We start from the raw sequence: 25,561 nt of genomic DNA on the forward strand, positions 1-25,561 counted from the left end.
AGTACTTAATTCTCCAGTAAGACTTGAGTCTCTACTATCCTCATTTACTGGTAAGGACCATATTACAATTCACCGTTTTATTTTTCTTCTCTAAGCAGCTTCATTGTTCAGATATAAAATACACACCTATTGTGAAATATTCAAATAGAGAAAAAGCAATATGGAAAAAATACAAAACACCTAAACTTTTCACTACTCAGATATGATTTTTGACATATGGTAAACATTCTTCTAGAAATCTCTCTAAGCACACGCACATGCACACACACATACATGAATTTTACATAAGTGAACTGTAGTACATGAGCTAGTATTTTTTTAAAACTCGGCACTATTATGTGGCCAAATATTTGGGGCAATAAATATAGATTTATAAAATAAATTTTAAGGACTGCATATTAACTATACATTTATATAGGGTATTTTTAATGTTTCATGGGTCCTCAGTACTCTTTTGAGAACCAGCTGATTCACCTATAACTCTCTTAACTATAGAAATGTCAGAACAAAAATTTATATAATTATATTTCTATATACTAGGGAAAACAATTGGAGACCAAAATTAAAAAAAAATAACTTTCCCCAAAATGAACTCCTTAGGTATAAATCCAATAAAACATTTACCTGACTTGTATACTGAAAACTATAAAATGCTAATGAAAGATAAAAAAGATCTAAATAAATGGAGAGACATACCATGTTCATGGATTGGAAAACTCAACATAGTAAAGATGTCAATTCTCCCCAAAGTGATATAAAGATTTAATACAATCCCAACAGAAATCCCAGCAGGATTTTTTTGTCAATAAAGACAAGCTGACTCAAATTTATATGGAAAGGCAAAAGAACTAGAATAGCTAAAACATTATCGAAAAAAATAAAATGGAGGAATCATACTACATAAGACTTATGTAGACTTATAAAGCTACAGTAATCGAGACTGTGGTGTTGGCAAAGGGATAAGCACAGAGATCAATGGAATAGAATAGAGGATACAGAAATGGACCCACACAAGTATGCTCAAATGGTTTTTCACTAGGGTGCAAAAGGTGCAATTCAATGGAGGAACGATAGTCTCTTCAGTAAGCAGTGCTGGAACAACTGGACTTAGGGAGACCCCCCCCAAAAATGAACCTTGTCCTAAGCCTCATACCTTATATAAAAATTAACTTAAATGGATCATAGATCTAGATGTAAAATTTAAGTTCTTAGGCATGAGACCAAAAGCACGATCTATAAAAAGAAAAACTGATATACTGGACTTCATCAAAATTAAAAAGTTTTGTTCTATGAAACACACCATTAAGAGAATGAAAACACAAGCTACAGACTGGAATATTTGCAAATCACATATACAACAAAGGGCCTGTATCTAGACTATACAAAGAACTCAAAACCCAAACAGTAAGAAAACAAACAATCCAAATAAAAATTGGGGAAAAACTTGGACACTTCACCAAAGAGGCAAATAAACACATGAAAAGATGTTCAATATCGCTAGCCATCAGGGAAATGCAAATTAAAACCATGATGAGGGCCGGCCCCGTGGCTTAGCGGTTAAGTGCGTGCACTCCGCTACTGGCGGCCCGGGTTCAGATCCCAGGCGTGCACCGACGCACAGCTTCTCCAGCCATGCTGAGGCTGCGTCCCACACACAGCAACTAGAAGGATGTGCAACTATGACATACAACTATCTACTGGGGCTTTGGGGCAAAAAAAGGAGGAGGATTGGCAATAGATGTTAGCTCAGAGCCGGTCTTCCTCAGCAAAAAGGGGAGGATTAGCATGGATGTTAGCTCAGGGCTGAGCTTCCTCACACACACACACACAAAAAAACCACAATGAGATACCACCCACACCTATTAGAATGGCTAAAATAAAGAATAACAACAATACCAAGTGCCAGTGAGGATGCCCAGAAACTGGAACTCGCATATGCTACTGGTGGGAATGAAAAATAGTGCCGTTACTCCGAAAGATAATTTGGCAATGTCTTAAAAGGGTAAACACACACTTAACATATAAGCCAGCAATTCTACTGCTGGGTATCTTATCCTAGGAGAATGAAAACTTATGCTCACACAAAAACCTACACACAAATGTTTATAGCCGCTGAATTAATAATTGCCCCAAATTGGAAATAACCCAAACACCTTTCAACAAGTGAATGGATCAAATGAACTGATACATCCATACAATGGAATAATACTCAACAATAAAAGGAATGAACTAAGTGAAAGAAGACAGTCTCAAAGGCTGCATACTGTATGATTTCATTTCTATGACATTCTTAAAAAGACAGAGCTATAGTGATGAGAACAAGTTGCCATAGTTAGGGGTGGGAAGGAAGGTGTGATTATAAAGGGATAGCAAGAGGGAGATTTTTGGGGCGATGGAACTATTTTGTATCCTGAGTGTGGTGGTGGTTACATGAATCTACACATGTGGTAGAATCTGTAAAATGACAAACTCTGCTATAGACGTGGATAGGTTAAAATGGATGCACATTTGAATACAGGAAAGTTTAGTTATCTTTTTAAGTGGCTCAATATCTAGGTCTAATTTCTAGAAAGCTGAAATAGTGAATATAATTACTTGAGTGCTGGAACCGCTGCTCTTGCTGTTGAGGTTCTCTCTGTCTTCATGACCCATTGAAACCAAGTAATGAGTTGAAGATATGATTTAGTTTGCTTTTTCAAATCCTCAGAGCTGAAATTTCTCGTTATAAAGTTCCAACGGAAATGTTAGAATTTTTCTCCAATGTTCTTTGGGGGAATTGTCCTTAGAATTTCATTTTTTTTTAAAGATTTTTATTTATTTATTTTTCCCCCCAAAGCCCCAGTAGATAGTTGTATGTTATAGTTGCACATCCTTCTAGTTGCTGTATGTGGGACGTGGCCTCAGCATGGCCAGAGAAGCGGTGCGACAGTGCGTGCCCGGATCCGAACCCGGGCCGCCAGCAGTGGAGCGCGCACACTTAACCGCTAAGCCACGGAGCCGGCCCGAGAATTTCATTTTATATTTACAGATCAAGTACCTTCTCACTCCTAGCTAAGCAAAGAAACACACATTACAGAGTTTCATTTTGCGCATCTCTGGGAATGGCAGCGTATTCAGTATGGTGGATCCCAGACGGAAGATAATGCCAGAAAATATGACACTTTCGTAAGCAAAAGTGGTACAAATCAACATATGATAGATGAGGTTAGCCATCTCAACGAACCTATTTTAAAAGTGTAACTCCAAGAAGCAGCACAAGGGAATTGTGGGAAGGGGGTGTGGGTGATGGAAGTGTTCTGTATCTTGATTGTGGTAGCAGTTAACACCACTCTATGCATTCGTCAACACTCATAGAACTGTATATTAAAGAGTGAATTTTACAGTATATAAATTTAAAAATAAATTTTCACAATGCAACCAACATCACCCTCCAAAAAAGTAATATATGCTTATTGTCAAATACTTGGACAACAGAAATATAATGTTATATACCATACACTATTCAAGATAATGGATTTTAATGTACCAGGGTATAAAAAGCTCATTGATATGGTTTCAGATTCCACATTGGAAATAACCCTTAAGAAACTACCATGTTACAAAGTTTGGTGTAGGGACAAAAAAGAATACCCACTATTAATGGAAAAGGCTATTAAAATACTCCTACCTTTTCCAACTACATACCTGTGTGAAGCCAAATTTCATATACTTCCACCAAAAGAACAAAACAACATATCACAGTAGATTGGATGCAGAGGCAAATATGAGAATCCAGCTGATTTCTAAGCCAGACATTAAAGAGATTTCAAAAAATGTAAAACAATGCCGCTGTTCTGACTAAATTATTTTGCTTTGTAATATAGTTATTTTTCATAAAAATATTATTTTTGTTATATAATAGGTTTACTGTTACTTATAAATAGGTCACCACTTTGTAAATGTCTATTTTTATTTATAATCAAATAAATGAATACATAAAACGCACATAAATGGAAACTCTTTGGCATCCTCAGTAATTTAAGAGCATAGAGGGTCCGTCCCACAGACCAAAAGGTTTGAGAACCATTGTGCTATACCACTGCGTACACTCATCAGCATAAGAATCCATTTTGCTGTGAAATTTTAAGCAGGTCTTTCTTGACTCTAGGCTCTCCTTTGATCTTTCTTTGCTGATCAATTCCTGAAAGAAGCGGCTATTGAACATCAGTAGATGGAAAGCTGTAGTTCAGGGAAATTATCTCAAAAGATTACCTGTGACTTCATCCACACGATTTCTAAATCTTTAGTATACCAGTTTCGGGTTTTCTCCACCACAATTCTTAAACATTCTTTGCTGGTGGATAGAGACTGAAGGCCTGCTACACTAGGCTCCCGAGAGCTGGGCCAGCAGATCATCCAGGTTCCCAGCAGCATGAAGAGCTTCTCAAACAGCCAAAAAGCCCTGAGTACCTGTGCGGCCTGAAGGAGGCTGGGGGACCTTTCGGGAAGCAAGCTGGACTATGTACTTCACAAAGCCACCCACCCTAAGAGTTATAATATGCTGGAGTATAGTAAAAACAGAAAAAAAAAAACTGGAAGGAATGCCAGGAATCAGATGAGTTTTGAACCAGGACAAAAAGTTATACGTTGCTTTTCAAAACCAAGGTAAGATCAACACATTATAGGTGTTGGTATGACATATGGTAAAGCCACTCTTGATTTAAACCAAGCACAAACAAACCAACACCCCTCAAGTACAAAGTACTGGTGCTCTAATTTTTATTAGTAGTAGTATTTTTTGGAATCTGGGCTTTTGAGAATTTTTCTATGGTGCCTCGGAAAGGCAGCTGAATTAACTCCCTCCTGAACAAAATTATGGTTATTCCATTTAACACAAGACTAAGCTAGACAGGACGATGTGGAAATTTGTTTCTGTAACTATTTGCAAAGGGCCAATTTCCACATGTGAACCATAACGTACACTTTCTAGGCAAACCAAATATGAGAGACAGCCATCATCTGAGGCGCTCTCCTCCCCTCTCTCGTTTACATGTGCAGCAGAGAACGCATAGCTCCATTTTGCTCCTTGAAGTCAAGAAGGTCAGTGGTGTGAAAATCTCACTTTTGAAAGGTTAAATGAAATGTGTTCTGGTTCAATTTCTTAGGCTACTACAAGACAGTAGCTCTAGACGACTGGAGTTACACCTGAAGTTGAGTTTTTCCTAAATACACAAGGTTAGAGAAATCAAACTGAAGAAAAGAATTCTACTGTTTTGGCACAGGCGGTTTTCTGTTTCTACCCACTTGTTTTCAGATATTTGACAACTCCTATGGCATTTCCTCAGAATTTCAAAAAACCTTCAATTTTCCCTTCAGAGGAAGTGAACTGTATCAGAAGTTGCTGAAATCCAGGCTTCCCTTCAATGGCTGGACTAGTCCATTCCTGGGTGGCTATAATCAGCTTTCTGGACTCGTGCCCCAGCCAGCCTTGTGGCCTGGCCTAGCTTGTCATGCTAATGCCTAGGGCTCTTGTGGCACCCTATTGAAAAAGGAACTACAGTGAAGATGGCGAGCAACCTGTTATCCATAAATGGCTACCTTACCATATATGATAGGCAGAATTCTGGACTAGGGTCCCCAAGTATGATCACAATCCCGATACTGCTATTTCTGACCTGAAGGAGTCACTTGATAGCACCAGCCTCTCAGAATATCACGATCTTTTCACAGAATATCAATAACTTTTTACTGAGCCCCTCCAGGTTAGGCACAGTATGGGGTGCTGGGCCTTGAAGGAGTTATAGCCTAGTGTCCTTTTCTTGCTTTCTGCCACTACCCCAAGCTGCCCCTGTCCTTATTAGCATCCTTTCCTAAGGCTGACTTTGAGAACCTATTCACCAACACTGAAAAGGAAACTCCCATACTGGCAAACTGCAGGGTGGGCCAAGAGAAAGCACAGCATGGTGCGGTATCGTTCTGACTGCATGGGGGAGGGAGAGCAGCAAGATGACGAATGCTTCTAGATATCTAGAAAGACAGCGGCAGCAAGGCCCCGGCCCAGGTCTGAATCTCTGTGGGTTCTGAGCACATAAAGGAACACAGCCAAGCTATGTTCATCCATCATATTTCACACTGGAATAACAACGTTAATAATGAGCGCCCTCTATGCATTTTCTGAGCACTTTAAATACATTATCCTATACAGTCCTCGTTATGACCTTAGGCGGCAGGTACCATTACTATCATCGTCTTATAGGCTACGACATTGTGGCTTGGAGAAGCTCAGTAACTAGCCCAAGTTACAGAACTGGTAAGCGACTAGACAGCAACTCTGAACTAGGTGTCTGAATACAAAACCTCACAGTCTGTTGTGAGGCTAGCAATGGCTGGTATGAAAACTGATATAACCAACTGCTAAGCTTTCAGAACATAAGGAAAGGACAGGCAAGGGCCAGGGCTCTAACTGCCTCCACCTCTGACAGAAAACTCAGGAGGGAGAATATGCATATTCGGGGAATGGCATGGGCAAGGGAGAGGCTATGGCTCAAGTTCAGATCCTGCAGGGAGCTCCGTGGTCAGTCCACAATAGACAACACTGGTCCTGGGCACCTCAGAATTTGGTGTGGGTCCCCTATTAGTTCCTCAAGATCATGCTCTAGTTCTGAGCCTCCCCAAACAGGGTCCATGCTGTAAGGTTAAGATTAAGTGAATAGGGCCGGCCCGATGGCGTAGTGTTAAGTTCACGCACTCTGCTTCAGTGCCTGGGGTTTGCGGTTTCAGACCCCAGACGCAGACCTATGTACCGCTTGTCAAGCCATGCTGTGGCAGGCGGCCCATATATAAAGTAGAGGAAGATGGGTACGGATGTTAGCCCAGGGCCAATCTTCCTCAGCAAAAAGAGGAGGATTGGCAACAGATGTTAGCTCAGGGCTAATCTTCCTCACACAAAAAAATGTGACTGGTGTCCATGGTGTTCATTTATGCTTAGCTTCCCTATCAAAGGGTGTGAAGCAAAAAGAAATACTAATTCTCAATATATTCTTTTTGTTTTGTTTTAATAAGATTTAGGATGAGTTCTATGCATTCCTAAAGAAATGATCCTTCTTCAAGCACCGTTGGGCAGCATGGATTGTGCTGCCTGTGATGCTGAATGGGTGGGATGGATATCTATTGCTTCTTTGCATGCCTTTTGTACCACTTATAATTATGCTGTTAAGAGTCTTTACAAAGAAGAAACCCAATTTATTCTTTTTACATGTTCTAAATATAAATGCAGAGGCAAGGAAATAAACAATAATTCCAATAGTGCTTAGAGTTTAAACTATTTTGAACTAATGTACCTGTGAGACTATTGCATATTGCAACCTATAACCTAAAAACTATCAGCCCACATCACCACAGGTAAGAAATGAGAAATTTTGAGGGTTATTGAACACCAAATATTTTCAGTGGAACAGGAGAAAGTTACTGAACATCACTGATGGCTCTAAAACCCACAGATCCACCTGCACAATATAACTGTTGTGATGTACTGCTATACTTGAAGAGTGAAAGACCATGGAAATGAGAGTAGCCCTGTTAGTGATTTACACAGGTGGGGGGGGGGGCTGCTTCATGCGTCATCTCTAATTTATCAGATTTAATTACTAATTGAGTTCTGTGCATTCCTAGTGAAATGACCCTTCTTCAAGCACCATTGGGCATCATGGATTGTGCTGCCTATGGTGCTGACTGGGTATGTATTTTGGTGGAGCAAATATTTTAGCCAATATTTCACCCTGCCCTGCTTGCACTTTTAATAAAAGGTAACTCCAATTCAATCTCTGGCTTAACAACATTATGTTTGGTGGTTGTTAGTAATTTTGTCTTCGAGGAATGCATATCCATTGCAAAATTAACAAGTATTTTTTTTTTGCAAAGATGAAAAAAGTTTAACATGGATTCGTCATTCACAAAAAAACATGCCACTACACTTGCCAGATGTGTGCCATCTTCCAGAGGGGCTCACAGCCACCACACTGAGGCTCGGCATCGTTGGTCAAACATGCCCTTCTCCGCTGGGCGCTCACATACGCGAAAATCAGCAAGTCTCTGCATCACGAGGCAACAGACCCTGGATGTTATTTTTGGAATTCCTCACACAAATGGGTCCAAAAGAGATTTTTAAAATGTGGCTTACGCCACGATTAATATACTAAGAAGTAAAAGAGAATAATACAGGGAGAGAGCAGGAGTGAGAGAGGAACAACAGCTAAGCATCCACTTTCTTTGCCACCCTGTGTAGTTTGAGATCGACTCTTGTGTCAGGACAATGAGAGCACGTTTATGCAGGATGTGATTTTCCACCATAATAAAAATACTTCTGGTCAATGCCTCTGCCTGATGCTTGGTTGGGAGGAAAAAACAAATTAAGACTATGAAGTTGGGGGTAGGCATATACTGAAATCAACAGTAATCAGTGATATAAAATACAGATGACAGAGGAACAAAGGGCTTTATTTGTCAGGGCCTTCATGACCTTAAATACAGTAGAATTTTGTATTAACCTGAGAATCTTGTGTACCACTAATAAACCTTCTGCCAATATGACAGCAGTGACAACAAAACGTAAAGAAAAAACAAGAAAGTATAACCTTTATTTGTTGATCCCTTTGGTTATTGAAAATTAAAATGCACACACGACTGAGAGCAAAAGGCTGTGGCAGAGATCACAGATGAGACACAGAAGAAAGCACAGCCCCTGTCCTCAGAAAGCTTACTTCAGGAAAATTCTGAGATTGTAAAACCAACAGCAAATTGCAAAGGAGTTCAACCACCAATTTATGGTCCTAGCAACTAATCAATGGTTATCATATGCATGGCACTGACTAGTTGGTCACTGCTAATTTTTGTAGGTGGAGAGCCAGCAATATCTCTCTGTTTAAAAATCATAGCAAAGTGCTCTAAGTAATGCTCCTTTACAAGTGGCTGGAAACACTACAAGGCTGGTGAGGAATACATTTTGCCCCATTGGAAAACACTGAAACCAACATAAGCCATCAATGAGAATTAATAAGCCATCAATGAGAATTTAGGAGCATATTTGAGTTGACTATCTACCTTTAGAAATGAATGGATCTTTAAGTATTAAAATGAGGGTTTAATATACATTATAACTAATACTACTTGAGATGAAAGTAAATGACCCACTACTCCCCTCCCAGGTACCAAGAGGGGTCAGATTTCCCATTTATCAGCAAGTCTTCAGGGTAGGCAGCATCTCAATCTCAGACTCTCTTCTGTAGCTGCTACATGGACGGCTGAGGGGAACACTTCAAAAATGAACCAGCTAAACAAACTTACCAGCCACACTTGACAGAGCTACACCTATTCTTCCCATTTCCAAAGCAGTGGAGAATTAATTACCAGTTCTATGGATCTATTGTAAGTATAATAGACTAAAGAGCTATCACAGACACATTTATTGTAAAAGCACAATCCCAAGAGTGTCTAGTGGAGGGCCAAAACGATTAACACAAATGCTTTGTCAGATCAAAGATAAAACCTGCACCGCCCAATTGAGGAATGAATTAGAACAGTGGGTTATCTTTCAAATTAACCAGGGCAGTTAGTGAGGAAAATTTCATGAAAGTGTAATTCTTAGCCTTTGTGAATCCACACAGCAGGCATTCTGCCAGCTGACAAGATGATGAAATTTTCATGCTTAAAAAAAGCCCTCTTCATTTCCCAATTTAGATTAGCTAGTGTTTCTCTCTCTTTTTTGTGTGTGTGTGTCTATTTGCTCTTCTGGAGCTGAATTTAAGGGGAGGGGGAACACATATCAATTTTTCACTGTAAAACTGAGTCTTTCAAAAACATCCCTAAAAGCTTAGAGATATAGTCTTTAAACTGGCTTTTTATGATTTTCAAAAAATACCAGTTTAAATTCAACTTTGTACAGAGGAACCAACAAGGACCAGGGCACGAAATCAACTTTGAATTGGAGCTTCTGGGCTACCTCAAAGTCTTTCAATGCTTTATTAAATCTCAGGATAGAAGACTAGAGTTGTTTTCCCCCTAAAGAAATTAACATATTTCTTAAAATGTCCTTGCTCAGTGCTTTTTGTATTTCCACGTATATTATAATTTAAATGTTCTAGAAAGTGAGAATTTGGGGCATACAATCACTGCTATATGGTGAGAGAGAAAAAAGTATTTCCTCTCTTATTAAAAGGGCCAATATTAAAACAGTATGATATGATATAGATTCATTCTCAGATACATAAAATTTTTAAGGTTTGTTGTATCACATTTATTCAGTCAGTACTATCTATTCATGACAGAAAATAACAATATGTGATGTATTTTTTGAAAAGTGATTTAGAAGTATACTTTATTACCCTAAACTTTTGTCCCTTTGTTCTTGACAACCTGATTTCCTTTTTTTTTTTGCTGAGGAAGATTCTCCCTGAGCTAACATCTGTGCCAATCTTCCTCTATTTTGTATGTGGGTCGCTGACACAGCATGGCTGCTGACAGGCAGTGTAGGTCCGTGCCTGGGAACCAAACCCGGCCCGGCAAAGCGGAGTGCACTGAACTTTACCACTAGGCCATGGGGCTGGCCCCTGACAACCTGATTTCTTGCTGATCTAGAACTATGTTCCTTGGCAGGGTAAGCATTTGGTCAAGTACCATACTCCTCCATTGTCTTTTACTAAAACTCCTGCCTTATGGAGATGCCTTCCTTTCTCAATGCAGATTATACTTCCCTTGCAGTGATTCTAAGACTAAAATGAACAAAATATTGAGATACTTGTTCACAGTCCACTAACAACTTTTACGCCCAGTGCGTAGTATTTTTTAACCTGCAAAATAGGAGGAAACTCTTTTGGTCATTAGCTTCAGAGAACAGTTACTTAATCCCAGTACTTATTACCAATATCCTTGCCTCTAATACACTTGGTGTAATCTCCAGCTGGATTACCGTCACTATGGTATATCAAACCAAACGCACTGTAATCAGTATCACTTGAGGCACAATAACAAAAGAAACTAAATGTCATGTCCCCCTACAGGAAAAGTTCGTTTAAGTCTGGAATCAGAAGGAAAAATAAGAATCTACCAATGAAGTAGAACTTAGAGGTGCATCAGCTTTCCGTATAAAAGCTCTGATCTTGAGACTATCTGAAACATTTGTTCAGCATGGGGCCATGAAAAGAACAAAGAATGGATTTCTTTTTCTCCTATCCAATCACATATGACTGAGATCAGAAAGTAGAGAAACAGTTTCCTAATTTTGAGGACAGTCATATCAATTTTCAACTTTAGAAGTGATATTTGGGTATTTTAATTAGAAATCCCTTAGGAAAGTCAATCAAGTGGGCAATTAACTAGATGAAAACTGTTACTTGCTGTTAGTGAGATGGCTAGTGGACAAGACAATTAAAGCAAATGCTATAGAAACCTTGGGTTAAATGTCTGGGTGCCTAAAACTAGGTTATTTAGCTTGAAAAATACTCATATAATGACTACCACCGCTACCACCACAACACACACACAACTACGTTAGAAATCAATCTTTCAGTTAGGGGATATTTCTAACTATACAGAAGATCATTTTTCTGCCAATTCGCAACTTAGTCAAAACAGATTGTCCCTTCTTATAGAAGGAAATAGATAAGTTTCTTCTAATATTAACATTTCCCTGGTGAAGATTTTGATAGACTAAACACAGAAAGAAAACTCAGAATTCTTCCCAAGAGTCAAGAATCATGCTCTGCTCAATGAGGTCTGTAAATGAGGAGCTGAATAGTTTTGATTTGGGTTCTTCATGCTAAATAAGGGCCTAACATTTCACGTGCTGAACATTTCATCTACTGCAGAATGTGAACCCACAGATAACCTTTATTCCCATCCAACTGCTCATTAAGTGTGACACAGGATTATTCACTAAAATGTTTCAGATTTCCCAAAATGTAGTCATAATTATTATTTTTAAAATATCTTCAGAAAAACCTACTTGTGTTTTTTTTTGACAAAGTATTCTACTCCAAAATCACAATACTGGAACTCTATGTTTTCCCTCTTCATCCTAATGATCTAATACTCGATTTTCATTTAATGAGTTAGATTTTAAAGAAGAAAATGCTACGTTATATGCTAACTATAAGTAGAAATTATAGAATGATAGTGATCAAGTCATGAGTCTTACCTAATAGAACCTGAGCAGTTTTTGGAAATGCCTTGCCAAAGTAGCTTCTTTAAGTAAGTTACAGTGAACTTTCAAGTAACAGAAATTTTGTTTAGACGACAAATGATACAATGAAGCACTAAGAAAAATCAAATGGGAAATGTGGGAGTTTTTTAATTTTAATTTTTGAAGAGAAAAAACTCATTCATATGAAATGTGTCAAAAACAAAACAAAACAAAAACTTTGAAAAAAAGCCTTCTTTCTAACACAGATAGCTCACTCACTGCTCTAGCATTTTTACCATACATTTACAAAAATTAGACATTCTCTTTAAAATGCCAGACAAATTGCATTTACATTTAAAAGATGTTTATTTTGATTTCCTTGGAAAACTAAGCTAAGAAATGGTTCAGATTAGCATACAAACACAAAGTCTTTCTTAGGTAATGGGCAGTTTATTAAAGTCACCACACAGTGATGTTACGGCTCTACTTGCCAAAGATAGGCAATGTTGATTTTTCCTCCTCTGTCCAAAGATCTGAGTGACCATTTAATTTAGTCTTATTTAGGCAATAATAAACTAAAACATTTCCTGTTTATATTCTCATTTTTCCTTAAAAGTAAAAATTTCATTATTTAAAATATTGCTCTTAATGAGATGTAATGCCCAATAGAAAATCAAATCATTTTCCTCCAAAGTCTTTTCAAAACTTCACAGTTTCATAAAAAACCAATAATACAAAACCATATTGTTTTACTTTAAAACAAGCACCAAATCTAAATAAGTTGTGTATGCAAGAAACTCATTATGGATACTTACTTCATAGTATTTTTTAATGCAACGTCTAATGTCCATGATCAATTTGTTGCTCAGCTGTACCAAAAAGGTCAGAGGTGAAGCCTTACAATCGATGTTACTGCAACGATACAAGCTGGGCTCCATATCTGTTCCCTACAGAAGTCAAGACAGACAAGTATACAAAAGGTTATAAAAGGTTTCTTGTGCTTAAAAACTTACATGCTGTCCTGGTATACAATATTCTTAATTCATTTTATTGGTGAGTTTTTAACTCTATTGTCTCAACTACTTTCCTCCCAAAGGTCCCCTTAGTCACACGTACCTTCTACTCTTACACCACCATTATAATGGAGTACAAAGTCGAAGAAAAACACCCTGAAATCACTTTTTTTTTACAGTCAATACATGACAGACTCGATGGATAAAATAATTTTCCCTCTGAAAATACCAGTGAAGTCACGTTATTAGAAATAAATATCCTTCTTAGAGATACTGATCAAAATTTTAAATTTGTACTTATTCATTCCAAATTTGAAGATAAAGCAAGAGCACTAATGACATTAGCTTGTTTTCATATTGTCAACTTAATTTTAAGAATAAAGCCTAAAAATTAAGTGTTACACCACAAAGCACTCACTTATTGTCAGCGTAGTAAATCTAAAGTTTCTGTAATCCTCCCCCCATGAAATGTATTTGGGGAAGGGGAGGCAGGAGGAGTAGAAATTGAAAAGAATTAACTTTTAGTAGTCAGAGAAAATGTTCTGTTTTGTTTTGTTTTAGACAAAGACAAAGCAAATATAATATATAGGAAAACTGTTGGGGTTTCTGGAGCATTTGTTTTCCTTCTTGATACTTAAACATCTTGGTTTCCTGCTCCAATCTGGTACATAACCCTACCCGCCACACTAAGCAATTCCAGGTGGAAGAGATTTTAGAGCTTGACATCGGCTCTTCCACAGTTAGCCCATCTGCAAGTCGTCAAGCCTCCATGCAATTAACTATCTTATTTACAGCTGTAATGAAGCAAAACTCAAGGATTTAGCAAGTATTGCTGATCTGTGTCTGCCTCTTCCTTGCACTTGCTTCCAAAGACTGCTTTGTTTTGATTCAAAAAAATGCAAAACATCTGCTGTTTGTCCAAATTAACTTAAAATAATCACTTTTAATTTAGATAAAGGATGTATTTTCTTTCAATTTCAAGGTTTTACATGCTTCTGCTGCCTACTCATTTGCCAATGGCTAGTATACATATAACACTGCAGTGAAATCAAGTAAATTGGCCAAGTTTCAAGTTCAGATACAAGGTCAATGATACATTTTTTGGCTGTACTTCTTTAGAGGAATGTCTCCTTGTGACTTTTTAAATGTCTGACATGCAAAGACATCAGAAAAGATAATCAGAGTACCTTTGTCAAAAAGGAGGCAAGTGGGATGTGTAAAGAAAGATAAACAAAAACTTTCCAAAAACACTTAGTTCCCATTAACTTGATTTAAGATAAAGGAAAACATTGCTCTAAGTCAATAAATTGGATTGGGAGTGGGGAAATACAGGTTACAAATTAAAGAATTACAATAAAAAATACTTTAAGATAATTTAGAATTTTTAAGAGAGACCATGTAAAAACCAAGGCCAAGCATTCTAGGAAGCCAAAAACAATATTCAAACACATTCTATTAAGAGTTTCCAAGCAGAAATACAGTTGTGAAGGTAGAATTCATATGATGCTAAAATTCTTTATAAACACATGAAAGCAACATACAAGTGAGGTTTTTTTCCTTTTTACGCATACAGTGGGGAGAAAAGGCTTTATACTAGTAATTCACTCACAAAATGAAAAAAGGAAACAACTAACCGAACCATCAAAGACGCTATCATAAATATTCTCAGTTCCACATGTAGGGCATGGACACTTGAATCTTTCACAGTCCCTGTATTTCTCTTCATCAGTGAGCTGTGCTGGGCCACCAAGTAGAGCATCATTCTCTTCATCTTTATGATAATGATGAACTCTAAATTGGGTGGGGTCAAGTCCTATTAATGTAAAAGAAAAAACAAATTTAGAAAGGTATACAATTATTTGAATTCCCTTATCCAAAAAAATTCTCCAAAGAAGAAAACTCACACAAGAATGGTTTTAAATTCACTCAGACACATACATGACCATTTGAACTCAAGTTAGAGGTTCATAGCACATGGACAAATGACTTCTCTTTTTACAAGAGATTATAAATAAAACAAATAAACTGCATTAAAAAAAATGCAGAAATATGCCTCTGCACATTTGGGTTTGAAAGCAAGTACTTCTACAGGATGGTTTTACTATTTTCCTAAAGTTACAGGGAAAATCTCAAATAAATGTGCACTGTTATTAAGAAAATCTCTTAAAATCAAAGTATCACCATTAAAACTGAAAATAGAGAATAAAAGTCCATTAAAGAAAACAAATTCACTGCTATTACAACTCCTTCAAGTGCAGACACAACTGCTAACCCTGATTTCAATGCAGTGGTCGATTCCATCTTGGCTCAGTAGTTAACAGCATGTAGGTTGCAATCTAATTCAGTGGTTAAAATTCAGTAGCAGCATCTGAGACAAAACACGACATGGTTTTTTGGTGTTCTGAATTGAGAAATTTAAAATATGTGCACAAACAATGAATCTACAGATTCTACAGGCCAAAATGTTCCCAACAATTCTGAAACCAAATATACCTTCCATATTTCAATCAAAATGACACAAGAAATCAATTGATGCATAGTTTAGGCTATCTTGTTTCCCCAAACTATTTGAGAAAAGAAACATTTTAAGGCCAACCAATTTAATTTACCCCAGGCCAAAGCATATCTGTCAAAATCTACTATTTGAATTTACACTTAAAGATAATTATTCCACACTCTATCTTATTATATTTTCTTGAAAGCGTCCCTTAGCAATCCCTAAGAGTTCTAGGCTTTTTAGAAATCTAAGGAAAGCTATCAGATTTATTTTAGTATAAAGGGAAATAAGTAATTTAAAACAGTCACTGAGCAAAAAGTTTAAATACCAAAAATACCTAAAAACTATTTTAACTCTATCAACAGCTGCATAGGTAGATAATCCAAAAGATGTATTCAGAATTCAGTGACAAGATCCTAAATCCTATTTGTTCAATTGTCAAGCGACATCTAGTAATTATAAAAGATTTGAGACCGACTCTGACACAGTAGAAAGGTACTGAACAAAGACCACGACGGAGACTGGGAGTCTCAGTTTTCTCACCTGCAAAATAGAGGTCGTACCACCGACCACGCACTTCTCAAGTTGAAATCAGACATAAGAAAACAAACCATTTTCAACGGTGCCTATCATGTGGTAGGCGCTCAATAAATGTCATATGAATGCAAAAATAAAATAGTGGATGAACATCATTTAATCCAGACTATATTCATTCAAGATAATGCATTTGGAAAAATATATGAAATGCATGTTCATGCTGCATAGCAAGTTAACAGCTGCTCTTTGTAGGAATTAAAGTGAATATTTCCTAACATGATAGTCTATAATAAAGACAAAGAACATACATTCAAAACAACTTGAAAAACTGTTCTTGGTTAGTGACATAAATTACTGTCACCTAGGTCACTTGGCCCCAAGACTCACTATACATTTTTATTTTACAAGTTACCTACCCCCTAAGAGAAACTGCAAGTTAGTGAAGTGTGGGAATATCGACCCTCCCATTTAAAGACAAGGAGGGGCAGAGGAACTGAGTGAGAGGGACCATGCCTGTGAATGATGCCGTTTCTTCTCCGTAGTGAAGGTTAACTGTTGCAAATTCCTTAAACTCTAGCTGTGAATCCAAGTGTATTCACATAATGTCTTGCTTTATTTGTGATTATAAGAAAGCAGCTTTACCTTTTCTCTGATGGTGTGATTATTTATCATTTTCCCAGGCTAATACTATTCGAAAAGGAAGGAAAAAGAAAAATAGTAAGCAAGGGTTTTCTAAAAGGCAAGCTTCTTTCACAACCCAAAAATCAAGGAACAAAATAATGCTGGCTTTGCACATATACAAAACTGGCCGGGCTGCGACAAGGAAGCAATGAAAGCTCTCTCTAGACCTCCCCAACAGCCACGGCCCACTTAGTGTAGCCGAGCCCTGGGACAGCCTGCCTGCTGAGTAAGCCAAAACTGGACAGGGGCTGTCTTGCTACTTATGGAGAAAAGCCAAACAAGTGGCCAAAAGTTATGAAAAAATATCAGGCCTTATGAAATGTCTACTTTAAATGTCCATTTCCACAAAGAACCCTTATCTGCCCATGGCAATAAGAAAGCCAACTGGCCTAGCTAATTACTTGAGATTTATTCCCAAGCTGAATTTTTTCAAAGAAGGGACTTCATCTCAGCACTCTTGGTCATAAGTCAATGTTAAATTTTTAAAATATAAAGGGAGACGACACTGTAATTACCTTAAAATATTAGGTATATAATGATCCTTGTACAAGTTACTTGGATTAAAAAATGTCATAAAGTGATTTTCTTGGGAGGACAATTATAAGTTCAACAGGCAAATCACAGAGAGCTAAATTAGATCTTTTTAAGAAAACATACAATGTCACATTAAAAAAAAAGATCACTGCTGCCAGAATCTTTCTTTTAAAGGTCAAAATCCAGGCTTAAACAAGCCCCAAACTCATTCAACATATAAATTCATTTTTTCAAATCCTTGCAAAATTGGCAATAAGCAGCTTATTTCCAAGTTTTGGGAGTCTTAAAAGTTTTACTGCTTCTACCATAACTCATTAAGGCTAAAGTGAAACAACAGGAAAAAGAGTATCCGGTGCTGCCACCTAGAGGTAGCTTCTGAATTTTAAAATGTGCAAAATAGAGCGGCTACATATCGCTCCATTTGTAATTACTGTCCCTCCAAAATTAAACACTTTTGTCAGAAATGAGATTAAAGCAAAATATTTACAATCATAGCTGGCATAGACGCAGATACACTGTATAATCGATATTAAACTGCTCACCATACAGTAAGTAATCATGTTAGTCTTTGAGCAAAAGATACAAAACTGAATTCCAAATTCCTTATCTCTTCTACTGAGAGCTTTCTCTGAACAACTGGCTTAAAGAAACAAACTTTATGCCCCATTTGACAAAAGGAACTTCCCCACTTCTACTAGATTTGACAGGTGACTTCAATCATTTGGTCCGGCACAGAATAAAAGAAGCAACAGCCTACTTGGGCTTGGCCCCAGTTATCCGGGGGAAGAGCAGCCGTGGTTTCCCCCCCATAAACAGAAATGATGCGTGCTTTAATTCAATCCCGTGACTTGTAGTGATCCAGTCACATCATTTTTCTCGGGCTGCGGGGGTGGAGAGAGACAGAGGGGGCAGTGGAATGAAATTAAAATATGTCATTTATAATTAGAAAATTTATAGGATCTCACATTATTTTGGCAACAGGATCAAAGCTCTCATGTTTCAAGAAGTATTTATAGAAAGTAACATCATAGGCATTGGGGTAGATGAGTTCAGCAGCGCTGTTTTTTACTTAAGATCACCGTAGTCTTATCACACACACCTCCAAAGTGACATTTAGCACAAAATTACTTTTTCTACTATTGTACTTTTTAACCATTGTAAACCACCTGTTTTTAGAATGTTTATATGCCCCCACTCCCAAAGGGTATTTAAACTGTTCCAAATTCAAGGCATTCAATTGAGAGGCTGATGCATTTGACCAAATCATTTTCTTCCTCCAAAAGACAAGGTCTCTATTAGTGCAACTACAAATAACTACAGGAAAGCCAATTATATATGTTCATACAAGTGGGAAAAAGGAAAAAATCCATATGAATGAAACTCCAAATGAGCAGAGTAACTGGTATTCCCAAGCAGTTGTTTAAAACATGAATCACTTAAACTACTAGGAAAGCTAATTAATGGAATCCTACTGTGAATTTTTTTTCTAAATTTTTCTATTAGGAAATAAATCATTTATCTTTTGCATGAATCCAGGGTTTCATATATCTGGACTTCTTAGAGAACAACAGACAAACTGAAAATTTAATAAGATTAAGGAAAAAAATAATTTTTAAAAGGTAAATGCTATATCCATAAAAAGCCTTGCATAAGAATGTTCACAGCAGCTTTATTCATAATAATCAGAAATTGCAAACAATCCAGATGTCCACCAACAAGAGAATGATTAAATAAACTGGTAAAAGCTACCATGGAATACTACTCAGCAATGAAAAAGAAAGAATACTGACACACAGAAGATGGATGAATCTCAAAAACATGCTAAATTAAAGGAGCTGAACACAAAAAGCATATACCGTAGGAAATCATTTTTATAAAATTTTAGAATAGGCAAAACTAACCTATGGTCATAGAAATCAGATGAGAGTTGCTTTTGTGAGGGGACATTGACTGGGAAGGGGTACAAGGGAACTTTCTGGGTGATGGAAATGTTCTGTCTTGATAAACTGATTATATGATACTCTTAAGATGGCAGCATTTCATGGTATGTAAATTATACTTGAAAAAAAAGTATGCCAAATAGGAGATGTGTGTGATATATATTTCGAAAGGACTCATATTTAGAATATATAAGGAATGCCTACAAATCAATAAGTAAAAGACAACCAAACAGAAAAGTAGAAAAAGGCTTGAGGAGGCACCTCACAAAAGCAGATATTTAAATGGCCAATAAACGTGTCAACAGGTGCTCAACTTTATTAGTCATCAAAGAAATGCAAATTAAAATCACGTTATGCCACCACATAAAATGAAGAAGACAGAAAACGAAGTGTTGGTAAGAATGTGGAACACTCATACACTGCTAGTAGAGGGTATAAATTAGTTGAGCCACTTTGGAAAACTGGTAGTATCTATGAAAGCTGAACATACACGTCCCCTACAACCCAGCAATTCTCTTCCTAAGTATATACCCAACAGAAATATGAGCAATTGTTCAACAGAAGACATGTGCAAGGATACTCAAATAGCACTCTTCATAATTACCCAAATGTGGAAAAAATCCATAGGTAGATAGTCATACAGTGTGGTATATTCATACAATGAAACGCTATACAGAAATGAAGCACAACCACATGGACCAATCTCACAAACATATTGAATGAAAGTAGCCAGACACAAAGAGTAAAGACACAACTTACACGTAACATCCCAAATTCAGAAAACTTCATCTATGATGTTAGAGGTCACGGTAGTAATTTTCTGGTGGGGGGGTGGAAGATAGTTTCTAGAAGGAGACATGAAGCGGCTTCTAGGGATGCAGTAACACTTTCTTGAGCTCAGTGCTGACTACACTGGTGTGTGTTTACTTTGTGAAAATTCATCAAGTTTTTCAGTTAGGTTTTGTGTACTTTTCTGTATGTATGTTATACAAGAAAATTCACATTGAAAAAAGTGAGTCCTAAATATCTCTTATGATATACCTATGAGTTTGTTTCAAAATGTGTTAGATTCCAATCAGACATTATGTAACTCCTCACAGATGTAGATATCAACACCTAGGAAGGAGTATTAGCAAAAACTAAAATAAATTGAACTGAAATATAGGCAAGTCTTTAGATCTAACTACCACTTTACAGGAAATACAGAGGACAGAGGAACATGCTCAAGGATACCACTAGGATGCAATCAACAAACTCCAGAATAAGGGAAATTCTATAGGACACAAAACTCCAGTTTCTTTAAGAAATAAATTGGAAGGATCAAAAAAAAAAAAAAAAAAAGATACGGGCCGGCCTGGTCGCACAAGTGGTTAAGTGCGCGCGCTCCACCACAGCGGCCCGGGGTTCGCCAGTTCGGATCCCAGGCGCACACCAACGCACCGCTTGGCAAGCCATGCTGTGGCGGCATCCCATATAAAGTAGAGGAAGATGGGCACAGGATGTTAGCCCAGGGCCAGTCTTCTTCAGCACAAAAAAAGAGGAAGATTGGCAGATGCTAGCTCAGGGCCGATCTTCCTCACACACACACACACAAAAAAAGATAGTGGAATTAACTATCATATGGACTCTGACTGGATTCCAATTCAAACAAGGAGGTTTTTTAAAAGTGCATTCAGGGGGCCAGCCCAGTGGCACAAGCGGTTGGGTGCATGTGCTCCACTGCAGCGGCCCAGGGTTCGCCGGTTCAGACCCCAGGCACACACTGACACATCGCTTGGCAAGCCATGCTGTGGCGGCATCCCATATAAAGTGGAGGAAGATGGGCATGGATGTTAGCCCAGGGCCAGTCTTCCTCAGCAAAAAAAGAGGAGGATTGGCAGATGTTAGCACAGGGCTGATCTTCCTCACAAAATAAATAAATAAAAGTGCATTCATAGTATGATCAGGGAAATATAAATACTTATTGAATATTTCATGAAATGAAGGAACTGTGGGGGTTTTTTCTAGTGATGATAATACTTCTGTTGAAAGGGGTAATTCTTGTCTTTTAGAAATGCAAAATGAAATATTTACAGATAAAATGATATGATGTCTAGGACTCACTTCAAAATAATGGGAAGAGGTGGAGAAGAAGAACAAGATTGGCCACAGTTGCAGAATGCTGAAGCTGGGTGATGAGCACACGGGGGCTTCTTACACAATTCTCTCTACCATTGTACATGTTTAGAAATTTCCATAATAAAAAGTTTAAAAATACTGTAGATCCAATTTAATAATAAACAACTGACTACACAAGTGGCAGACAACTGAAACTGCCCTCATACCAACAATAACCCTCTCTATAAGATAAATAGAAAATTTCTGAGTATTTTAAAAGAAATAATATCCAAACTTTTGGGTTAAATAAACTCCCAAGATTTTTATTGCCCTGCAGAAGATAACTCCCAAAATCTTGACAGAAAAAAATCCTGATGGGCAGGACTCTCATGACCTCACTCGATTGTTTTTAATGCCCTTGATGATAGCTCTGAATGTGAATTTGAACTTAATGAGACCTGTACCTCTGTGCAGGAAAAAACTTTAGAAGTGTCTTCTTTCCTATTTTTAGACCTGAGAAAAGATGGTAACTTTATGCTGAAAAAATATTTGGAAAATGAAATAGCACAAATAAAATAATAGACCAATGACTGCTTCTCTTACAACAGTCCTCTTCTCTCCAACTATGATGGTAGATACATGGGGGAAACAGCCACGCTGGAGGTCCCTAAACACCCATCTTTTTAGAAGTGAGTTAGTAATTGTTTAACTGTTTTCTTCTGCTGCTTTTATAAAAAATTGTCTTATTTTTAATAATAAAATATTAATATATTTTCCACAAGTGAAGAACTTAAAATTCACCACCTTCACTCTTTCCATCTCTTTCATACATATACATTTAATATAGTTTAAGTATCTGTGTGCAATATGGTACTTTTTTTCATTTATTATGTCTTACTCATTTTTCTATAGGCTACACAACCTTGGTGTCATTTTTAGATAATTAAAATGATGTATCTTTTAAAAACTTGAAAGTTGCTGAGAGTAGACCTTAAGCATTCTCACCACACATACACACAAAAATGTTAACTATGTTAACTATGCGAGGTGATGGATGTGTTCATTATCTTGATCTTGGTAATCATTCTACAATGTATATGTATATCATATCATTACATTGTATACTTTAAATATACACAATTATATGGCCAATTATTCCTCAATAAAGTTAAAAATTTTAAAACTGATCTAACTTAAATAACTTGAGAAATTCCCCTTTTCCTTTGGAAACTTCAAGTGTTACAAAGCCAGCATTAGGAATTACTACTCGAAGCGATTATTCTAAACATGCTCTGGTTTAGCTCCAAGTTCTCAGAGGTAGAGGTCTCTGCTTGAGTCAGGTGAGCAGTGTCACTGCAGGCCCTCAGCACTGTGGGCTAGCGAGACAGAAACAAATATCATGTGCTCGCCTCGTAGGGACTGAGGAGCAAGGCTGTGCAACTGATAACCCTTCAAGAGGCTCTCTGTGAATTCTCTAATGTGCCTCGGGGAGCGGCTGCGATGGCATGGGTTACCCTGTGAAGGTTGGGGCCCTGCCGTTATCAATGGGCTGGAAGAACTGGTGAAAGGTGGAGACAGGCAACCATTCCCAACTCCACACTGGTCTCTCCACAGCACATTCCCACAACACCTCAAATGCCTCCACTTTTATAAACTCTTTCCTGGTGGTCCCAACTGGAAATGGTCTTTGCTTCTCCTGAACACCGATAATCCTTTGTTTTACCTCTTTCAGGACATGCACTGTGTTGTCCACTAGACTTCCCCACAACAGTGACACTGACTAAACAGACTGGGCTGTAATTTGAATAAAGGAGCCATGACTGACTCAACTTCATATCCCTCACAGTGCCCATTATGATGCTGAGCACAGCAGGTCTTCAGCATTAATCTGTTCAATGAACGCAAAAGTAGGCTGGGAGCATGAGCCATTAGACGACGTACTTGGAATGGCACTTCATCCTAGAACAGGTGGTTCTTATCAACTGACAAGACTTACTATCCTACTTTGCATTTGGTGTGATCTTACTTTTTAAATTTTACTATTAATTATGTTATAGAAAATATTTAAGGTTTGGAAATGATGGTCATGTATGTACATCCTTCTAAGAGCTTAATCATGAAAAAAGGCAAGTCTTGATCGACAAGGTAATAACTGAGGCACCTGCTGGTGGCATCATTCTACTCCCAACCACCTGTACTTTACTCCCCCAACCCCTATCTTTGTAGGTATATCTCCCGGGGCCTGTCAAAGGCACCTCCAAACATTGCTTGGCTCACCGCTGCATTTACTTCTTAGAAGATGTTACTAGACCTTGTCTACTGACAAAAACTACCTCCTGTAACATGAGTGGTATGGGCCATTTTTTAAAAAGAGAATTTCTACTTTCCAATTTAACTGAGGAACACACTGGGTTAAGTGTGTTCTCTTGTTTTAAGCACTACTTTCAGATATTAAATTCTACATTCTCACATTCTTCAAATATCAATACTTTCTCAGGACCAATGAGAAAACTGCCCAGATAGCCAATGCCCGAAATTTTATCACTGACCATGAAGAAATGTACTTGACAGCTATTTTACAAATCATTGCTCATTGGAGGAAAGATATTATATAATTCTAAGTACTGTTATGCATGAAGTATAAATTTATTAAAAGATGAAATCCCAGAATGAACTTTAGAATAGTCTCATCACTGGCCTGTTTTGCTAGGTACAGAAGACTATTTGGATGTTGGAGCATACTGTGAATATTTCATCCACAGAATACAGAGAGCTTTCATTAGAACAAGAGAGAAAAAAACCTATAGTCTGGAGAACAAAAGCTAAGAGTTCCAAGTTTTAGTGGCCATGTTTCCCATAGGGCTATTGAATAAGAAGAGATGGAAAAGAGTAAAATTTTGCTTTATTTAAGCCCAATAGCAATAATCTTGTATGGGTTTCAGAAAAATGATACACATTTTACTGTGGGATAATGAGGACCATTAGTTATTAGAGAGAACAAATTATTGTCTTTCAATTCAACAGACCTACTCATTCACTCATTTAATAAACTATCCTCTATCTAAAATGGCCTTCCCATACAGAACACCTAGTCATGCAACATGCCACCAGACAGACTTCAGGAGGTATCTTGACAGGGAGAAATAGCGAATTTCCAAAGTGAAGCCACACGATAAAGCCAACACTTGATGTTTGCCTTTCAATTCAAGGAAAGCAGTATAAAAGCAATAGAAAAAGAAAAAGGTAGTTGAAAAATATAGTTGCTCTCCACAAAAGAGTCTTAAAAATAAAAACTCATGAACTTAATAATTTTGCTAAATGAAATTATGCCATTATTCTTGATTTCTTTGTACTAACTAAAAGGACAAAGTATCAAACTTCACTAAAGTTTCAACACTGCAATACATTTCATTAATCAAAGATAAAAACTACATTAAAAGCAAGAGAATTATTTTATGTATGTGATTAGGCAGTTGGAAGGCTTATATTTCATGTATACATTTGTACACTTCAACTTATTTAACAGTGTCAGTTCACTAACTGCAGTTTTTTTATACAAAGAAAACAGATTTAGAATTTTAAAAACAAATTACAGTAATTTTATGCCTACAGCTTGCACCTCTTAGAAACCACGCACCCCCTAACACTCCCCTTACTCTCTCACCACTTCCCTATCTCCTCCCTCCTCCTTTCTAAAACCACAGGCTAAGTGAGAACTGATAACAGGGGCCTCAAATTCCCTCATGAAGAACAGCCACTCTAGTTTTCACTTGTGGTGGAGGAATAAAGGATACAGATCAAAATGCAGCTCCCAAATAGGGCAGGGGGCAAATGCCTGCACAGATCTGCCCGGCAAGCTTCAATGTTTTCTGCAGCTATTCATGGTGACTGGCACTTGCTGTCCTGCACTTCATTAGTGTGGACCCTCCTATGAGGAAAGAGGGAGAGATCAAGGACTGCAAGATTTATTACTAACATGGATAGATATGTGGATACCACTGGTGATGGCAGGGGTTGCGGTAGGAGAAGAGGATGAGCAGGGGAGGAGGCGGATTGCACAATGATAACTTCACATGTCTGCAAGTATAAAAACTGCTGTCAAGTGGCA

The 25,561-nt window shown here is 37.5% G+C and overlaps 1 protein-coding gene across 4 annotated transcripts in view; it reads right to left on the reverse strand.

Moving 5' to 3' along the window:
* Nucleotides 1-25,561, reverse strand: part of POLA1 (DNA polymerase alpha 1, catalytic subunit) — a 282,014-nt gene that overhangs the window by 127,650 nt on the left and 128,803 nt on the right. For 2 of the 4 annotated variants that reach the window (XM_087427087.1, XM_087427086.1), the window contains exons 33-34: nucleotides 14,802-14,980; nucleotides 12,970-13,101 (exon numbers count right to left, since the gene is read on the reverse strand). In XM_087427087.1, the coding sequence (XP_087283213.1) occupies nucleotides 12,970-13,101; nucleotides 14,802-14,980 (311 nt within the window). Of the gene's footprint in view, nucleotides 1-12,969; nucleotides 13,102-14,801; nucleotides 14,981-15,439; nucleotides 15,536-25,110; nucleotides 25,382-25,561 lie in introns of those variants that run through there. The other 2 variants (XR_015550543.1, XM_087427089.1) reach the window with 2 other exon arrangements.

Source organism: Ceratotherium simum, chromosome X, assembly GCF_057802395.1.
Source record: "Ceratotherium simum simum isolate JZ-2026a chromosome X, ASM5780239v1, whole genome shotgun sequence".
NCBI lineage: Eukaryota > Metazoa > Chordata > Mammalia > Perissodactyla > Rhinocerotidae > Ceratotherium > Ceratotherium simum.